We start from the raw sequence: 18,631 nt of genomic DNA, 5'->3' as shown, positions 1-18,631 counted from the left end.
CTTTATGTTATACCTAATTCCTTGAAGTCCCCGAAAAAACATTCCTGTACTTCTAATAGCTCGTTAGTGAACGATAATGATTTAGCGACACGTGTGGTTAATAAAACTGGGTCTCAAACCAAGACAGATGTACAAAAACATTTTTTTAGAAACGACTATTCTAGGTACTAGCTTTTACCTATTTCAACAATGTGAAATCATAAATTTACCAAAATGAGACTTAGGTAATTTTTTTTTAGTTCTTCTCTATCTCCTCTACTTATGTACTCTCTGCTGCCACATAAATTGGTTAATTGGATGTCTATATTATTCTTACTCGCAATAAGACAGCTAAAATCTAACTAAAATCCATATTAAATATTAAGTAATAAAACATAATTATGTAAGGTCGTTTGAAATTAATTGAGATTTTGTGAAAAACTAAGGCATTTTCTGTTATAAAAACTTACACGAACATTGCTAATGTAAAAAAAAATCATACGCCCGAATACGATGCAAATAATGTTCTGAGTAGGTATCGCGACAACAGATCATCATAATATAATCAACATAATATGATTTGATGGATGCCGTCAGCCCGCATAATAAAAATTCGTCACACAAACGCATTACTTCCCGGGAGTAATTCGCCACAATAAATCACAGAGAGGAAAAAACAAGTCCGCGGAAAAAATGCAGAGTCTATTACGAATACACATTACGTTCCTCAACTCCGCAATCGATCTTCCAGATTAGTTTAGAAATTGGGAGTTAGCGAAGTTAGGGAGACGACGGGTCCATTAAATAAACTACTCGAACTTCACCTATATTTTACAAGAAAGCTATACGAGTCAAGTTAATATTTACTGCGAACACCCGTCGTGAATGCTCATTCTATTATATTCGCGACCGTTGCGATTCTTGGAGTTGGGGCGGTAGCTGGAATAATTAACAAAGTTGTTAGTGCTCACTTTGGAGTTACTTATAGTCTGGATTAATTAGACTCGTTTCAATTGTTTCCTGAACGAGTAAAGCAACTTTTCAATTGGGATTCTATGAAATGCTTTGAAGTGGGATACAAACAAGAATTCTACGCAATTTTTTATTAAATAGGTACCTACACAACTAGAAAGTTCTTGACTTGTTCTCACCTGATGGAAAGTGATGATTTTGTGCAACAACAAAAGAAATAAACCTAGAATCTTTAATTGCTACGATGTAACGGCATTCATCCTCATTTTCTTAGCTCTATTTATTTATCTTCTAGAAAAATTGCGTGTCGAAACAATGGAAGCAAGAAAGTTTTGGTTAATGACCAACAACAGCCCGACTCCGGCAACTTCTGTATTTTTAAAAAGATCTTGTGTTAGTGGCTCGAAACTTAAGACTACTTGGCTAAGAGACATTTTATAAGTTGCCAGTACAACTTTTTCTGACTCTATTTAAGGCTGGGAAGTTCGTTAATGACTTCGGAAAAAATGCCGCGATAAAAATTTAAAATATTGTCGGCAACGGAGCTTAAGTGTAGATTGTTACATTGTCTTTTTATCTTATCAGATGTTATGGATACTAACATTTTATAGCCGATTGCAGTGAATTTTGCTTATGAGTTTTCTTTCCATAACGCCGTGGAGCCATATTTATTCTATTTACTCAAATTAAGTCCCAATAATGCGATCCCTTATTCCTTAAATAACATTATGCGTACTAATTAATATCATGGCCTAAATCCAAGCATTTAATTATGTAGGTACTGAATCCGAGTATTTCACGTAACTAACAAAATATCAATAAACGTTATAATTATTGCGAAAATCATTAACCCAAAACCTTATTTCGTTAGTGTCCAACCGAAATATGGCTATGCGTAACATTTATAGGGAAGTTTGGCAATCACAGCGATAATGGAACGTCGAATTCCATCAAGTATCCCCGTTCCCCACCATCTCCCGAACAAAACATTCCATTAGGCCGCAAACAATTGGTCTCCCGGATAATATTAAACTGACCTCGCCTACGGGTTTCTTTTTTTCTATTCCATTACGGAAGTTTATTTGGCGCGATCGAATCACAGCGGAATGTGTGAGCTGGGTATTAGGTAGTACCTATTCAATAAGAGTAACGTGAACGTCTTTTTGTGACTATTTATTTCAATAAAATATTTTTATACGATATGAAATGCACAATTTAATGTAAAGCTTTACTTACAGAAAGTAGCACTTTTTTCCTCCGGAGAGATATCAAGACTCACTGAACCCAGTGTAAACTGTACTTTGTGTACCTTTATTTTGAACTTCAGGACCCATCTCTTCAGCCTGTAGCTCAATGCAGGAAAGTAAATCACCATCGTAATATTCATAACTTTATTATGCAGACTATAATATTATTGGTAAGATGGTCTCAAATCGAAATTGAAAGAACTTTTCATCGCTATTTTCGTAACAATAAATTGTGGTTGGGTAACCACCGAGATAATTTAGCAACGAAACGAAATAACATTCTCATGCTTTATTTTTGATTTTTTTATAGCTAACTTTAAAAATTTACTACTTAATTTCCTAATTCCCTCATCAAAACATAACAAATATGTCACTCAATTTAAAAACCAAGTTCGCTTTTCGTTGCTCTCTCTATCCCACGCTGACATATAAATTAATAAGTGTGTCTTTATCTGAAACCCGAGCCCCTAGCCCTATACATCAGCCGTCACCATAATCGTTTATTTCACGCCCAATTTGGCTTGCTCTTAAGCGCTTTGTATCAATTTGAGGGCTCTCCACATAAACGCTATGGGAGCGGGCCGGTTCTACCGCTGAATTACGTAGAAGAGCCTCATTTGTACCGCTCTTTGTCGACACTTACCACAGATAATGCAAATAACTCTTCACTTTAAACATTTACGTTGTGTGGTTTTAGACGTGTGTTAGATACAACGAGGTATAAGTGGTTCTTTAGTGCCACTGGTAATTTACTTAAGGAAATTGTGTAAGCTCTAGAGGTAGTTTTCCTAATAAATTTATAATTAATTTAGTTAAAATAAGTATCCAGGCAAGACATTTTAAACTTCTCATGATGAAACGCGTTAGCATACCAGGTGGCCGGCCATCAGACGTGTCAAAATGCTTCAATAACCCACCTCCAGCCTCAGCAGGTAGCAATTGGCCCTCACAGGTAGCCAAGTGGATGTCAGGCAGTGGATAGCCAACCACCGCAAGTGCGACAAAAACTTCAACAACTTACCGCAAGTAAGTAAGTATGGTAGTAACAAGTTGTCCTTCAGAGGTAACCCAGTGGATGTCAGGAGGTGGATGGCCCGTAGCCCGACAGGCTGCGTAAGAGCCCGATTTACTAGCTACACTGAACGCGTCAAAAACTTCAATAACTTACCGCAAGCCAGGTATGGTAGTAACAAGTTGTCCTTCAGAGGTGACCCAGTGAATGTCAGGCGGTGGATGGCCCGTAGCCCGACAGGCCGCGTAAGCTCCCCGGGTAGCAGGCCACAGCAACCGTGACGGTGGCTCCATCGTGAAGTGTGGCCGCTTGTCCCCGGTACCGGCCGCTTGGGCCACGGCCAATGCGACCAGGACAAACGCATGCTCTGGAAAAGAAGAATCAAATTAGCTTTGCAGGGTCTGAGAGACTTCACACTTTAGGTTTGTTAGCTTAATCCTAGAATGAAAGATCTTATACTTATTTATTTTATAAAGCTGAAAACTGTAGCCTTTACTCGTATACCTACTTATAATGTGTGCAATTTTGCAACATAAAGTTTATATCTGGTGAGCTATAAATATCATCGACTGTACCTACCTAAAAATACTGTATTTAAAGTAATTCTTATAACATAGATTTGTTGTGATAAAGATTCCCATAGCATTGGTTAATGATCTTAATTTAAAAAAAACTTTTGATAATAGCTTTGGGTGAAAATAAATTAAAATAGGTAATAATTACACTTCTATCAAGGAGGACAGGTGAGGAGCAAGAACACTTTGACTAATTGAATTCCAAGCAGTTATTTGTTTTCTTGCGACGCGGCTGAGACGAGATTAAAGCTCATAGGGTCCGGTGTCAGGCTTAGTCTAGACAAATCGTCCTGTTCCCTAAGGATAGGCAATGTATTCAGTTCAAGTTACTAGTTCTAGAAGTTATTATAGCTCATATTTATCTGTCTTATGATAACAACTGACGAACGACCTTACTACCAACATAATAGTTTAGTTATTATGTAATGGTATTATCGCAGCAGGAATATATAGCTTTTCTATAACTTGCATTAGTCGCTTTCGTCATACTTAGGTACTCCGCGCTGTGGATAATGCTCTCAATTCATTTTAATACAAAAGAACTGCTTATGACGAAAACTATGTAGTTCATATAGTACATGTGTTACGGTAAATGTGATAGTACCATCTGATAGTAAAGTATGACCTTAACCTGTCTCTATTAGATCGGATCCTGATCCTGTTATTTTTACTTTTTGTCAAAGTCTACATTCTTCTAAAACACTTTCCTAACTTCGTTGACTATTTGTTTTATGTATGTACATATTATATGTGTTTCCATGTAGCAGCAAAATATACGTGTTTCTATTCTATTCTAAATTCCGTGTCTCAGAAATCGTAGAATTCGTTTATTGTTCCACACGCTTAAAAATAAAGCAGAAACTTACGCTTCCCGTTAATATTATGTGCGAAGGGAACCCTGCATACACGTGTAGTTTTATTGCTGGCGCTAACAAAGGCATGCATTGTTTCCAAGAGCGTTGCAGGAGTCACAGCGATTCAGTCTGCTCTTCAAGCCGTTAAAAATACTGAATTCATATGAAAATGTTATGAAGCAAACTGTTGCTAGGACAAGTTGTTGTGATGTTTGAAATTGAGATGAGATCTTATAAGGCGTCCATAGTAAAGTTAGCGAGAAGCACTAGGGTGCAAAAAACGCAGGTCCTTGTGAAAAATCCTTAGGGAGGCTTAGAAGTAGTCCATTAGCCCTAATGCGCCTAAAGCAATTAGCCCTGATGCGCCTAAAGGTTATTAATTAATTAAATTAATCTATGTTTTTAAATAATAAAAAACCTGAGAGAAGTTTTCAGTCAATGGAAAAGTTTTAAGTTAAAGTCCTGAAGACGATTTTTTCAAATATTTTAATCATGTTCTGGATTTTCTTTTGTTCACTGCTCTGTCTTTTGTTCAAAAGTAATCACAACGTGTAAAGTCCATTCACGCCTTGTATGTAATTATTCAAGCGAATTTAAATTTCATGGTGTGCGAAATTTCGTTTTAAAAAGCTCGCTTTCAGCAGTTTCGGTGCTTTCGGCAAGTGGGTCGCAATATAGCGCAGGCCTTACCACCGACCCGCGTTATACTGACCCTCGAAAACTAGGTTTGGGGGTGTAATGTAGCTCTAAAACTGAGTTAAATAGGTCTGGAGGAAAAGGCTTTTGCTGCGCAGTTTACTTACTTATTGTTTTTTGAATAAAGGCAGGAGTTGCGGATTTTGCATTCTTAAAAGACCCGCTCCTGAATCTGAGAACATTACTTTTTCTTAATCAAATAAGATAGACATACCTATTTAATACTTTCATATTCAACATAATTCATCAAACACCCCATGCCCCCAAACAAAGTTTTGTTATGTCCCTGAAATACCCATTTCCACGAAAAGATCCGCTTTCACAGTAATAGCTAAGCTACATAATATTATGTGTCTCAGACACAAAAGGTTTTATTTATAGTTACGTTCCTTAGATCTGTACAAAGTATATTAGCAGGCGTTCACGCTCAGACGATATTGCGCGAAGACCTTGTATGACCACTCATGTGGAAATTGGCATTGTGCATCCGAACCTTTCAAAACAACTACAGACATAAAAGGTGACCTTGAAACTATTATAGTCTATATTTAATAGAACTAATCTTTTGTTTTTACCAAGAAATATTCAGGAATGAAATAAATAATCTATTTATTGCTAAAATAAGTCTGTATCCGACTGTGAGTTTGCTACGTTTTCTCCACTAAACTATACTGAAACAAAGAGAGTCTCAAAATAGTGAAAAAGCTATTTTAAACTTTGACCCATTACTTTTCATATTGCGAGTAAGTTGTTAAATATGTACTTATTATTACCTACTTTAACTTTATTAGTAAAAAATATATACTCGTAATTTTGAACACTAGACTGAAAATACCTTCCGACATTGACGTGAACCTAAAGTAAGTTATTGAGTGAAAAATCATGTTTTATTATAGAAGTTATTGTCTAACTCGATAACTAACTGGCATGGCTAATTTGGAACGACATCTACTACGGGTTTATTTGTTTACTTTATTTCTAGCCTGCGTATTTTTCCTTCTTCTTTAAAAATATTTTTCTCAATGATAGTTCGTTCGACAAATTCGAGGAAATAAATGTCCTTTCTGAAGAAAACAAAAAGCGTTTTGTTCGCGCTCACCTGTTGAACAACGCTTATCACAGAAGGGTTCAATTCGGACAACGTTCGAAAATCCTAAGTACGGTCCTCGCAAATATACTGCAAGCTAGCGATAGACGAAGCGATTTATGCGACCCACCAGCGACACCGCACTAAATTTTGGAAATAACGATTAACTGCACATGCACGCTCTTTTAACATTTTCAGCGGATTTCGTTTCATATTTTCCGAGATTTAAACTGCAAGATGGATGGTGGCGTCATTGGATTACGCTTTTGGGATACCTGTAGGATTCTCTTGGGGTACGGCTGATAATGATCGTATTTATTAAGTATTTTCAGGACCTACACACAACTACAACGCGAACTAAACTTTTGTATGGCTTTTTATTGAATTTTTAATGTTATGAATGTTAATGAAGATTTATAATTTACTTGAAAAAATCTATATCCCCAGATGTGACTTGAGTCCACTTCTTTCATTTGTAGGACGTCTGCTCAAGTGATCTACGAGATATGATATTTTCAGTGTGTTATAAGCTTACGCTGCTTTTTTCAATACAATGAAACTAATTACCTATTACAAAATGGGTCAATATGAAGGAGCTAATCAATATTCCTACTAGGCAACTTAGTAACTACATTTAGATACTAGCTTTCCGCCCGCGGCTTCGCCCGCGTGGAATTTTGTCTGTCACAGAAAAACAATATCGCGCGCGTATTTGCTCACCGTTTAGACCTACCCTGGACTGCGACAAACATTTTAAAACCAAAATCAGCTCAATCGACCCAGCCTTTCTCGAGTTTTAATCAGACTAACGAACATCAATTCATTTTTATATATATAGATAGATAGATTGTACCCATTTCAAATATGTCTATTAATACCCCTTAGTAGTTTACTTTGTCCTGAAAGCTTAATCACTTAAAGTTATTTGCCGACTCCTAAGTTAGGATCGCACTTTTAAAACTAAATTAATTCCACGTCACACTCCACCGAACTCGGAGCTACGTCATTTGGAGCAAAACCACTATTAGTTTTCTAGTTCTAAACTTTTGTGTGGCTTTCCTTGTGGAGAACTTTTGGCGCGCGACCACTATCGCATTTGGTCCGGTTTAGGTATGGACAACAGCCATAAGACTATAAATTTTCGTTATAAAATGAACCCTATTAGAACTACATAAGACCCTTCAGTGTTTAGCTTGAAGTGGGATCGTCTGTACAAAAACTTATTTACCTACTCAAAGTTCTAAAGTTAAGTTATGCTTGCGGTTGCCAGATTGCCAACTTTGGTCATAAATAAGTTTCACGTGAGAGTTAATTTTTCCAAGCATAAAATCCATCCGTCCTGCAAATATCCATTTGCTATAAAAAGAGCTTAAAGTTCGTCAGTAAAGTTTGTAAGTTAGTTTACGATTATGTGAAAATCTAGAAATATTTGTTCAAATAATGAGGGTTGGCAATAAAGACTACCTTGAGTTCCTTGAATCCCTTTGATTTTTAATACTTTATATTAGATAATGATACTTCAAACAGTAGTATTTTATACACTTAACTAACAAAGACTTTAAAATACATACCTACTGTGTATAAATAAGTCATGATGGTCTTATTGACGGATAGTGAAGATCATAAATATAGATTTCTAGAATCTATTTGTATGTATGTTATTTGTACTTAAACTAGAAACTTAACTCAAAATCTGGAGGCACATAATTGTAATTGATTAAAAACAGACTCTGAGAAGTAGATTATAAATTAAGGGTCTTGTACAAATGGACGACTGGAAGGCAAATATTTTGCGTCTAAGACTCGACCGGCTCTACAGTTTAGTTACTCGCAGCGAACTCAGTTATGTTTTAATAATACGCTGCTGAGATTATACTACGGAGCTTTGTTGATCACTTTCTAAAATATCTTAATTAAATTACATTTAAAGTGGATCTACTCTGAAAGTTGTGAGAGCTCTATGATTACAGGATGAAATACGAATATTTCAATATTGAAAACTCTTCAACGACATTTAGATTACCAGGATCTAGAATTTCTATCAGGCAGGATTAGAAACTTTGGGAATGGATGTCAAATCGACCCTTAGTAATTAATTACACTTAGTTTAGGTGCTAGACGGGTTGCCTAAACCCACATTTAAGTGGGTAATGGCTAGGTTCAAACCAATATCTCTAGAAGTAGCTCTAACAGTCATTAATAATAATTATTTAAACGCGAAGACACTCCACGCGAAAACTACTTAATGGATTTTAATGAAACTTTACACTTATAAGTACTTTTATTTTTTTATTTATTTTATTTTATTAATTACATATATTTAGCCGTTACATCTTTAATTCAAATAGTGTCTTAAATCCTCTTGAGGTTTTTCCAGAATTATTATATTACAATATCACATATTAGGGTGAATTTCAACAAGTGCATATTTTTGCCTAATTTTGGTGGAAATTGTTATTTGTGTATTTTTATTCTTTAATTATAGATCAAATTTATTGGAAACTTATACTGTTTCTAAAATGATTAAGACATTAAATTTTGTCCAGTAGTTTTTTAGATTTTCCTTACACCAAAATTAAGAGAACACCAAAATTTATAATTAAGCACCAAAATTAGAAAATATGCTGTCAGTCGGTCATATCTTAGTGCCAAGCTCAAGAAATGGTTTTAAATTTACCAGAACCGACTCCAAAAATATTAATCATGGTATATTGTCCTAATAAATAAATAACGACGTACTTATTTTCTACTTTTAAGTGATTGTTGGCGTCGGTTTTAATTTTTTTGTTAAAATTATTTTTTTTCATGCTTTTTAGTTGATTAGTCCTTGTTATTGTCACTGAAGAGGGACAGTACCTATGTTTAATGTGATTACGACTATAATTTTCCATTTTGTAATGGAAAATTATAGTCTTAATCACAATCCAAGTGTAAATAATCTTCCTAGCAAAATACAGGCTCCCTACTTTAAATATCGGCAACTAAAAAGTATCAATGTATCATGTGTCAATGTATGTATCAACAAATGAGTATTGAGTATCATCTAACTCCTAACTTATGTTGTTTGACCTTTCATCATCAGCTCATCTTAAATACCTGAAATAATACAACTGTATGTACATACCTACCTAAAATATTTAAAGAATTTTCCTCCAACTCCTAAGCGTTAAGGAGTTTTACCTTCCATCATCACCTCATCAACATTAGATGATGACTACTTGAATAACTTTAGAAAACGTATTGCATTCCTACAAAATTTGAGGTTTACTCTCGATTTCCCTAGGATCCCATCATCAGATCCTGACTTGGTGACAATGGGACCACCACATAAGTGTACCCTATAGAACAAAAAAAGAATTTTGAAAATCGGTTCACAATTGACGGAGTTAAGTCGGTTAAAAATGCTTTGGTGCACCACCAAAAACACCAAAATTGACTCACCAAAATTAGATTCTCGTTGAAAAAGCTAAATTATATGAAATCTGTTTTAAATATAACAATAACATTTTAACACATGGTATGAAAACAGTTCCTTTACATTATACGAGGAAATCAACTAAAAAGAATGGCTTAGAAATCTTATACAAAAAGACACCAAAATTGCAGAATTGTTGTCCGTTTAAAAAAAAACAACACATTTACGTTTTTGGCGGGAAGACCCAGAGGTCTTGCACCCGTCTGCCGTCACAGCTCGCGGGGGCGGTACTAAACCTAACGAATGATGGGAGTGTTTAAATCCTGTTTGATCTTTAAAGAAACTGACGAGCTATTTCATTATTGACACCAAAATCATAAATTTTTCGCGGACAAAACTTAAAGACGTGACTTAATCACAGTTATTTGGGAAACTTGCTTAATTTGGTAATCTTAGATAATAGATAGATTGTATAATCTAAAAATATACTTTTTCCCTAAGTTCTGTTTTGATCTTCAGCTAAAAAAATACATATTGTAAGAAATTAAGGATGTGGACACTGCACCAAAATTAGAAACGCTTAGTTCAATTATTTTTTGTCGAATTTGTAAAAGAAAATACTCATTAATAATGTTGTCCTCAAAATGGAACCTCTGTATATTTTCGTGTAAAAAAAAATCAAAGTTCTATGTCATAAAAAACATATGATTTTCAGCTACGCCGCTCAAAAAATGTGTTTGGGAAATTGACCCATTACTAATATTTCAAGATCTGGTCACTTTTAAAATAGTTTATAGCACACTATTGTGTTAGGTGACATAATTTAAATTAAAGCAAAAAGAGGTTTGTAGAGAACCTATAAATCGGTCTCATCATTAAAGATTATTCGAGTAGAGGCTAATGAATGAAGGGATCTAATAAAATAATGTCTTCAAAATAAAATAACAATCAAAAATATTTTTGTGTAACACAGCTTTAATTTAATAAAAGAGTCTCTTATCTTTTGCTGACTCATAATTAAAAAAAAACATATAAAAAAGTAAATTTCAAGTAATTAAAAAAATAAGTACTAACCCTTCATGATTTACAATCGGCACCAGCAGTTCATAAAAACCACACAAAATCCAGCCAACATCTCACCAACGAACTGTCCACTACACTGTCCCATGTCTTTGATTTAAAAATAAATTCCAAAAAAATAAAAAAGTTTGAATTAAGAACGCAATATCGCGAGTTGAGAAAGTTTTCCCTCCATTTTGGCGCGACGAGGCGCGTGCTACACTCACCGCGGGCGGTGTGAGACTGGTAGGGCAGGCGAGTGGCGCTTGGCGCATAGGGCGGGCGGACGAACTTTCCGCCACCAACTTTGGATTTAAAATAAAGTTCCACGTATAATGGATGATGAATTACGCTCCAATGGACTCCGTCACTTTGTTGCGTCCGTAACAAGTTAGCGAAATGAATGGGCATCAGTTGTTACTGTCAAGGTTGATAGATATCTTTTGTTGAAGGTTTTTCTAGCTTTTGCTCTTGTGTCGTGCTTCGGAATGTAACGTGACGTGTTACATAGTAGTGTTATGATGACTTAAGCTGTTATTTTTAGGGTTCCGTACCTCAAAAGGAAAAAACGGAACCCTTATAGGATCACTTTGTTGTCCGTCCGTCCGTCTGTCAAGACCCTTTTTCTCAGGAACGCGTGGAGGTATGAAGCTGAAATTTATATCAATTACTCAGGTCTACTGTCCCTTGAAGCTGTGAAAAAATCAAACTTCTAAGCCAACGCAATCAAAAGATACAGCCGTTTATGCCGCAAATTTTCGACACTTGCAAGGGAATCAAAACCTACAGGGTGCTTCCCGTGAACTCAGAATCTTGAAATTTGGTACGAAGCAACGTCTTATAGCATAGATAAAGGAAAAATTACGAAAACCATAAATTTTTAGTTACATCACATAATATATATTTTTTTAATAATTTTAAACTTACTACCCATTTCCTCTTATACGCGTAGAGGTATTAAATTGAAATTCATACCAAATACTCAGGTCTATAATACCTTTAAGCTGTAACAAAATCAAACTTCTATGTCAACGCAATCAAAAGAAACAGCAATTTAAGCTGCATATTTTGAAACTCGCAAGTACTCGCAAGGGAATCAAAACCTAAAGGGTACTTCCAGTCGACCTAGAATCTTGAAATTTGGCATGAAGCAACGTTTTATAGCACACATAAAGGAAAAATTCCGAAAACCTTAAAGGACAATGACCAAAAGTGGTCCAAATGTCCACCACCAATGAGACCTACATTGGCTTATAGTCCATTAAATAGAGATTAACTTTCAGTATGGGACGAAAAAAAAATAAGCTGTCAGTAAAAAGTTATGACCGTTTAAAAATTGTAGTAGTTTACGCGCTAATCTCAAGAACTTACTGGTCCGATTTGAAAAATTCTTTTTGTTAAAGATAGCCCATTTATAAAGGATGATTTTAGGATAAATAACATCATCTACAGCCAATAGGGGCGGAGCAGTAAAGACAAATGTTGTAAAAATGGGAAATAATATTTAAACTATTTTCACGCGTACAAAGTTGAAGGCACATTATTATTTAATAAAATTCATCTATAACCCAGCGCCACATGCGACATGACATAACATGCGTAGATAAGTCCAAAATGTGCAATGGATAGAATGATATTAAGAACATTTTTCGGACGAAAAGGTAAAAAACAGACTTTTCATTCAGTCATAACTTTTTACTGACAGCATATTTTTGATTGCGGTTTGGTTATAATGAATCAGTATTTAGTAGACTATTTTACTACATAGGTCTCGTTAGTGGTGGACATTTGGACCACACTCCATACATTTTTGGTCATTGTCCTTTTTAGTTACATTACAAAATATCGAGCCTTTACCGCCATTTTAGCGCAACCGACAAAAACCAAATTTTACAGGAGAAGGTTTTTTTTAATTATCTTTAATCAGAAGTGTGCTAATAACAAGAAAAATGACATACGTTAATGATTTTTAGAGATTTAAATACATGACTGAAAATAAAACAAAAATAATGAGTATTTATACCATTTATGGCGCATACAATATTTTTGCTGTCACAGTCTATAGATATTCGGGCGTTTACGATAACATTACCTATCAAAGTTACTATGTCCAAGAAATTATAATTGTTAAAAAAATAGGCATTTTAAAAGGTTTTTAAATGAAATATCCACATAATAATCAAAAATTATTTATTCATAGTAATCGTTAGGAATAATGAGATCAAATTATACCTACTAAGATTATAAAATGAAATGAGAAATTTCTTCTTGTACAAATCAATTAACACCACTCTTATTGCATCTAGAGATTGCAAATATTCGATAGTTTTCTATTTCGAATATTCGAATAATATTAAAATATTCGAATACTTTAAAAATAAAAAGCACAAAATATCAATGTTTTTATTGCTTTAGGAACTATGTTTTAACTATTTAACAATAAAGTTTTTAATACAGTTATAAAATTCTCATCATCATCATAATTTCAGCCATAGGACTTCCACTGCTGAACATAGGCCTCCCCCAATGACCGGTTGGCACCGGCCTGTATCCAGCGCTTTACCTTTTTCTCGAAATTTGATCTTCCTAGCCGAATCGTTTGTCAGAGGTAGACATACTTGTCAACAGTCAATAGTCTCGAGAATCGAGTTCTAACCGAAACATGGACGTTGGACATAATCTTCCTTTTTTCCATTATCATCCGAAGGCCTACCTGTTGGGAGACTCGATTAAAGTCTTCGAGCATTGTGCCAAGGTCTTCAAGCGATTCTGCCATGACCACAATATCGTCAGCAAACCGCAGCTGAGTGATGTATTTGCCATTAATAGGTATTTATGCCGAATCCTTTCCATTCAAGGAGCTTGAAAGCGTCTTCCAATTCAGCAGTCAACGGTTTCGGAGATATAACATCTCCCTACCTCACGCCTCGCCGCAGAAGAATCACACCCTTGTGCTTTGCTCCTGTACTCGGACCGACATGGTAGCGTTTCTGTACAGGCACTTCAGCACTTCGATATACCAATAGTCGGAGAGACTGCAGCACTGCTTAAGTCTCGATCGAATTAAAGGCCTTCTCATAGTCCAAGAAGAGCACCACCACGCTTCTATTCCATGCCTCTGGCGTTGTTCCCTGAAGTAAGACGGAGTTAAAGAGTCTCTGAACGAGTTTCGGTGTTCCACCTGCGTTCAAAAGCTCCGAAGTTATGCCGTCATCACCTTGTTGGAGCCTTGTTGTTCTTTAGCTGTTTGAGAGCCTTCCTAATCTCGTATAGGCTAATATACGGGATGTCTTTGGTATAGTGTCGCGTTAACCTAGCTCTTGCGTCTGTTGCTGAGCTATTAACAGGTTGGGAGGTATATAGCTGTCCATAGATCTTTTCGATCTCACCCAGAACCTCGGCTTTTGTTGACGTTACCGTCCGCCGTCTTCAGTATCAGTCAGCTGACTTTGCTCAATAGAGTTGTCTCTTTCAAGTTATTTGGAACCTTGGTTTCGCTCTATCGCCTCTTTTATACTATGTGTATCAAAGTAGCGAAAGAAACACAACTACTTAAAAATGAACAGAAAAGGTAGAAACAAGACAACTTAGTGTTCAAAAATGCAGTCAGAAGCATCAATGACTAGTTTTTTTAGTTGGTGATATGTATTTGATGCTTCCGACTGCATTTGCAAACACTAAGTTGTCTTTTTTCTATCTTTTCTGTTTATTTTTGTAATATTCGAATATTCGAATACATGTTAATTTACTATTCGAATACTAATTTGAAATTAAAAATTCGAATATTCGATTGCAATCTCTAATTGCATCAGTAAACGCCCACAGTGAAGCGCTAATGTCGCTTGCGATAACAAGTGCGGTCGCTTGCGATAAAATGCATGTGTCGCTTACGTTAAGTTTTAGAAAAAATGTGTATTCACGATAATTTTAGCACTTGCTATAACTTTGTAACGGTTTTTTTTTTGGCGGGAAACACCAACAGGGATGGGTCCGTTACGGTTTGAAATACTAGTTTCGATAAAAAACGGTTTTTTGACAAAAGTGTCGCTTACGATAATTTGGCGGTAAAGGCTCGATATATTTTTTTAATAAATATAAACTTATTACTTTTTTCCTCATGAACGCGTAGAGCTATCAAGTTGAAATTCATATCAAATACTTAGATCTAATTGCCTTTAACCCGTGAAAAAAAAATAATTCTAAGTCAACGCAAAAACGCAAAACGCAAAAGTACAACCATTGATACCGCATATTTTGAAACTCGCAACTACACGCAAGGGAATTAAAACCTAAAGACCACTTCCCGTTGACATAGAATCTCGAAAGGACAATGTTCGTTCTCCATACATTGTTCGCCTAAGAACCAACAATTTTGACATATTACTACCCGAAAGCGAAATAATACGATTCTGTGTGTAAGAACAATGATTCCTGATGGACACTTGCCATAAAATTAATGATTAAGAATATTAAATCACAGCGATTTTATAATATGTCGTTTATGACAACATGGCGTCTAATGTATTAAGTGAATGTATGAACACCGATTCGCGAAAAATGTTTTGTATTGTCGTCACGCCGAGTCGCAGCCAAATAGTATAAAATAATAGAACAAGTTTTAGAAATACAACTCGGCATTCCACTTTTATAATATGCCCACATATTGCACGTAAATAAACAACATGAATCGTAGGTTGTTTCCACCCTTGTCATCTGACACATGAAATAAACTCCTATTGTATTATAGATATCGAAGCCGAATCGTATATAATAATAGAATGGGTTTTGGAGATCACTCGGGGTTCCACTTTTATAAAATACCTATATATTGCATAAAAATAACACGAATCATGAGTTTTCTTTTCACCATTTACATCTGACACGAGATAACAAACTCCTATCTCCATGACTACCGTCGTAGTCTATGCCAAAGACTACAATATTTTAAGCAAGAAGTTTCAAACCTTAGCGGCTACGGTAACCCCTGGGCCACATACATCGTGATAACATTCGGTCGACACTGGAACGAAGTCTTGCGATTATGCAAAAAAGCATCGTATTCTAGTGCGGCTATATCACGTTCAACCGGGGTTTTAATTCGACTAAAGTCCTGACTAAAGACTGGAAGAAAATACGCCGCATTGTATGAGCACTTCGTGTTCGCTAAAGCGGCTTCAGATCTAGAGCCCACATAGTTTTCTTTCCAATAATATCCGCAAGTAGCGCTGCATGATCTTTACAACAAAAACGGAAATAGTTATTAAGGTGCCAAAATTATATGATTACTTTGGCACGGTATTATACACGTTCGAAGATTTGTCATTTTCATTCATTTCATCATCATCATCATCATTTCAGCCACAGGACGTCCACTACTGAACATAGGCCTCCCCCAATGACTTCCACATCGCACGGTTGGTAGCGGCCTGCATCCAGCGCCTTCCCGCTACCTTTATCAGGTCGTCGGTCCACCTTGTGGTGGGTTGACATTGCAGACTATGTATATATGACTTTTGATAGGTTCATCATAAAATTCGGCGGGGATATCCTCACGGAGGAAGTTCGTAAAAGGGCGGAACAAGATCTTATAATAATGCAAGGCCGAAGCTGTAACGCGCGTGCTCCTACGTGTAATCCGGCGAGTATGCAATAAATAGTAATGTCTGGTAAATAGTGGTAATACGTATCGTTCGTTCGTTCGTTTCAGCCGAAAAGACGTCCACTGCTGGACAAAGGCCTCCCCCAAGGATTTCCACGAAGACCGATCCTGCACCGCTCGCATACAGGCACCTCCCGCGACCTTCACCAGATTGTCGGTCCACCTAGTGGGAGGCCTGCCCACGCTACGTCTTTCGGCTCGTGGTCGCCACTCAAGAACTTTCCTGCCCCAGCGGCCATCAGCTCTACGAGCTATGTGCCCCGCCCCGTCTATGTCTATATGCGCTACGATTACAGGGTATCATTTTGCATAGTCGCAAGACTTCACTCCGCTGCTGTCAAATCAATGTCGCATAATGTTATCGCAATGTGTGTGGCCCTTGGCCAAATCACAGAAGCCTATGCGAAGAAAGAGCACTTGAATGACAATGAAAATCAGGGTTACCATTTTATAAGATCTCCTCACTATTGAGGGTAACAAAGTAACATTAATAATCTAGCCATTAATTACATTTATTACCTATACGAGAAAGTAAAGCAACATGCGGTTTTATTTTAATTTGTAAAATATTTGTAACAGTTTGTTCCAAGTTTAGTTTTACAACAGTATTGCTGTTTCAGCTGTCACTGTGAAGCTTTGGGAAAATAAATAAATACAAAAAATATTAACATAAATATTTATTTAAGTTTTTATGTTCATTATCATAATATGCCAATTTAAGTTACACTGTGTGACAGTCTTTGACACTAAACAAACTCTTCAGCTTAATAATATCTACCTACAGGGCGTTTTTATAGTTACTCTTGCTGATGAAACAAGAAGGGTTGATTCTACTACTGAAATACAACTACTTTTCTTACAGGACCAATATCAAATTCTCAAAAAAATTCACATCCTCGTGATGGTGATAATTTCTATGGAGAGGTTTTTTTTTTTATATTCGGTCTCTTGGGATAAGTTATTCCATTTGAGCAGTAGAATTAATCCTTTTTATTTGATCACATATAAAAATAACACAAGTGTGTGTGTTTAGGAAAACTTCTTCTTTGGTATGGTATCACTACGGAGTTATAATGTCGGCAACTCTGTATCACTGACTTGTAACTTTCAAACAGTATGAATAATAAGGGCACCACATTGGTTTTCTTTCTGAAAAAAGGCTTTCACTTTTAGTACTAACCCTTTAGCACTATTTCATTGAAATAAAAATACAATAAACGCACAGAAGACTGAAATTGAGTCAACTGACGTGACATTTATAATTTGTTGACATTATGACAGTTTGACAAGACTAGGGATTGAAAAAGTTTTAATTGAAAAAGTAAAATGACAATTTATTAAAACGATTCACAAGGATATAATCGATTAAAAATATTTATAAAATGTTCTGATACTTGCCTGTAGCGATTATCCAATCCTGGTTTCTACTGAAAAACTACTTCGTGGCAAGATTTTAATAAAATAATAAAATCTTTATCTTCTCTTTCACAATCTATAAAAGTTCATTTGGTCTATTATTAATGTGCTATGAATGAGGGTTTTCGCGATTGAAAAATCCGCGAGATGGCAATACGTAGACGCGAGGTCCAAATGCTGCATGATTGGTGGATATCTGTCAATGTCATGTCAAAAATAACCAATCATGCAGCATTTGGACCTCACGTCTACGTATTGCCATCTGGCGGATTTTTCAATCGCGAAAACCCTCATTGGCATAGATTATGAGAGACTGGCAACTATACTAGGTTGATATATGTTTCTCACACTTCAACTGGCATTGGATTCAACATCGGATTCTGACACTTTTACAGTTATGATACCATGAATATCAGTTTATGGTCCTAATTATTTTTATTTTATTTACGACCTTCGACCAGTTGGACACTTTAGATAGCTTCTTGTAATAGTGTCAATATCTTTTTAGCTTTTAACGCAAATCTAGTCTTCAAAGCAGTTTAATCGATTTATTTTATTTTCAAAATCGATATTTTATTGTCTATGATGGCCGCAGGAACATCACTATACATGGACTCCCAGCAATAAAGTACGGTAATGCCTCGTACAGATTTTATCGGC

The 18,631-nt window shown here is 35.8% G+C and overlaps 1 protein-coding gene across 1 annotated transcript in view; it reads right to left on the bottom strand.

Moving 5' to 3' along the window:
- Positions 1–6,180, bottom strand: part of LOC135074824 (cell adhesion molecule Dscam2-like) — a 34,663-nt gene extending 28,483 nt beyond the window's left edge. Inside the window, exons 1-2 of the mRNA XM_063969205.1 lie at positions 6,171–6,180; positions 3,367–3,577 (exon numbers count right to left, since the gene is read on the bottom strand). Coding sequence (XP_063825275.1) covers positions 3,367–3,577; positions 6,171–6,180 — 221 coding nt within the window. The remainder of the gene's footprint in view (positions 1–3,366; positions 3,578–6,170) is intronic.
- Between the last annotated feature and the right edge of the window lie 12,451 nt (positions 6,181–18,631).

This window comes from Ostrinia nubilalis, chromosome 9, assembly GCF_963855985.1.
Source record: "Ostrinia nubilalis chromosome 9, ilOstNubi1.1, whole genome shotgun sequence".
Taxonomy (NCBI): Eukaryota; Metazoa; Arthropoda; class Insecta; order Lepidoptera; family Crambidae; genus Ostrinia; species Ostrinia nubilalis.
This window is presented reverse-complemented; position numbering and strand designations above follow the sequence as displayed.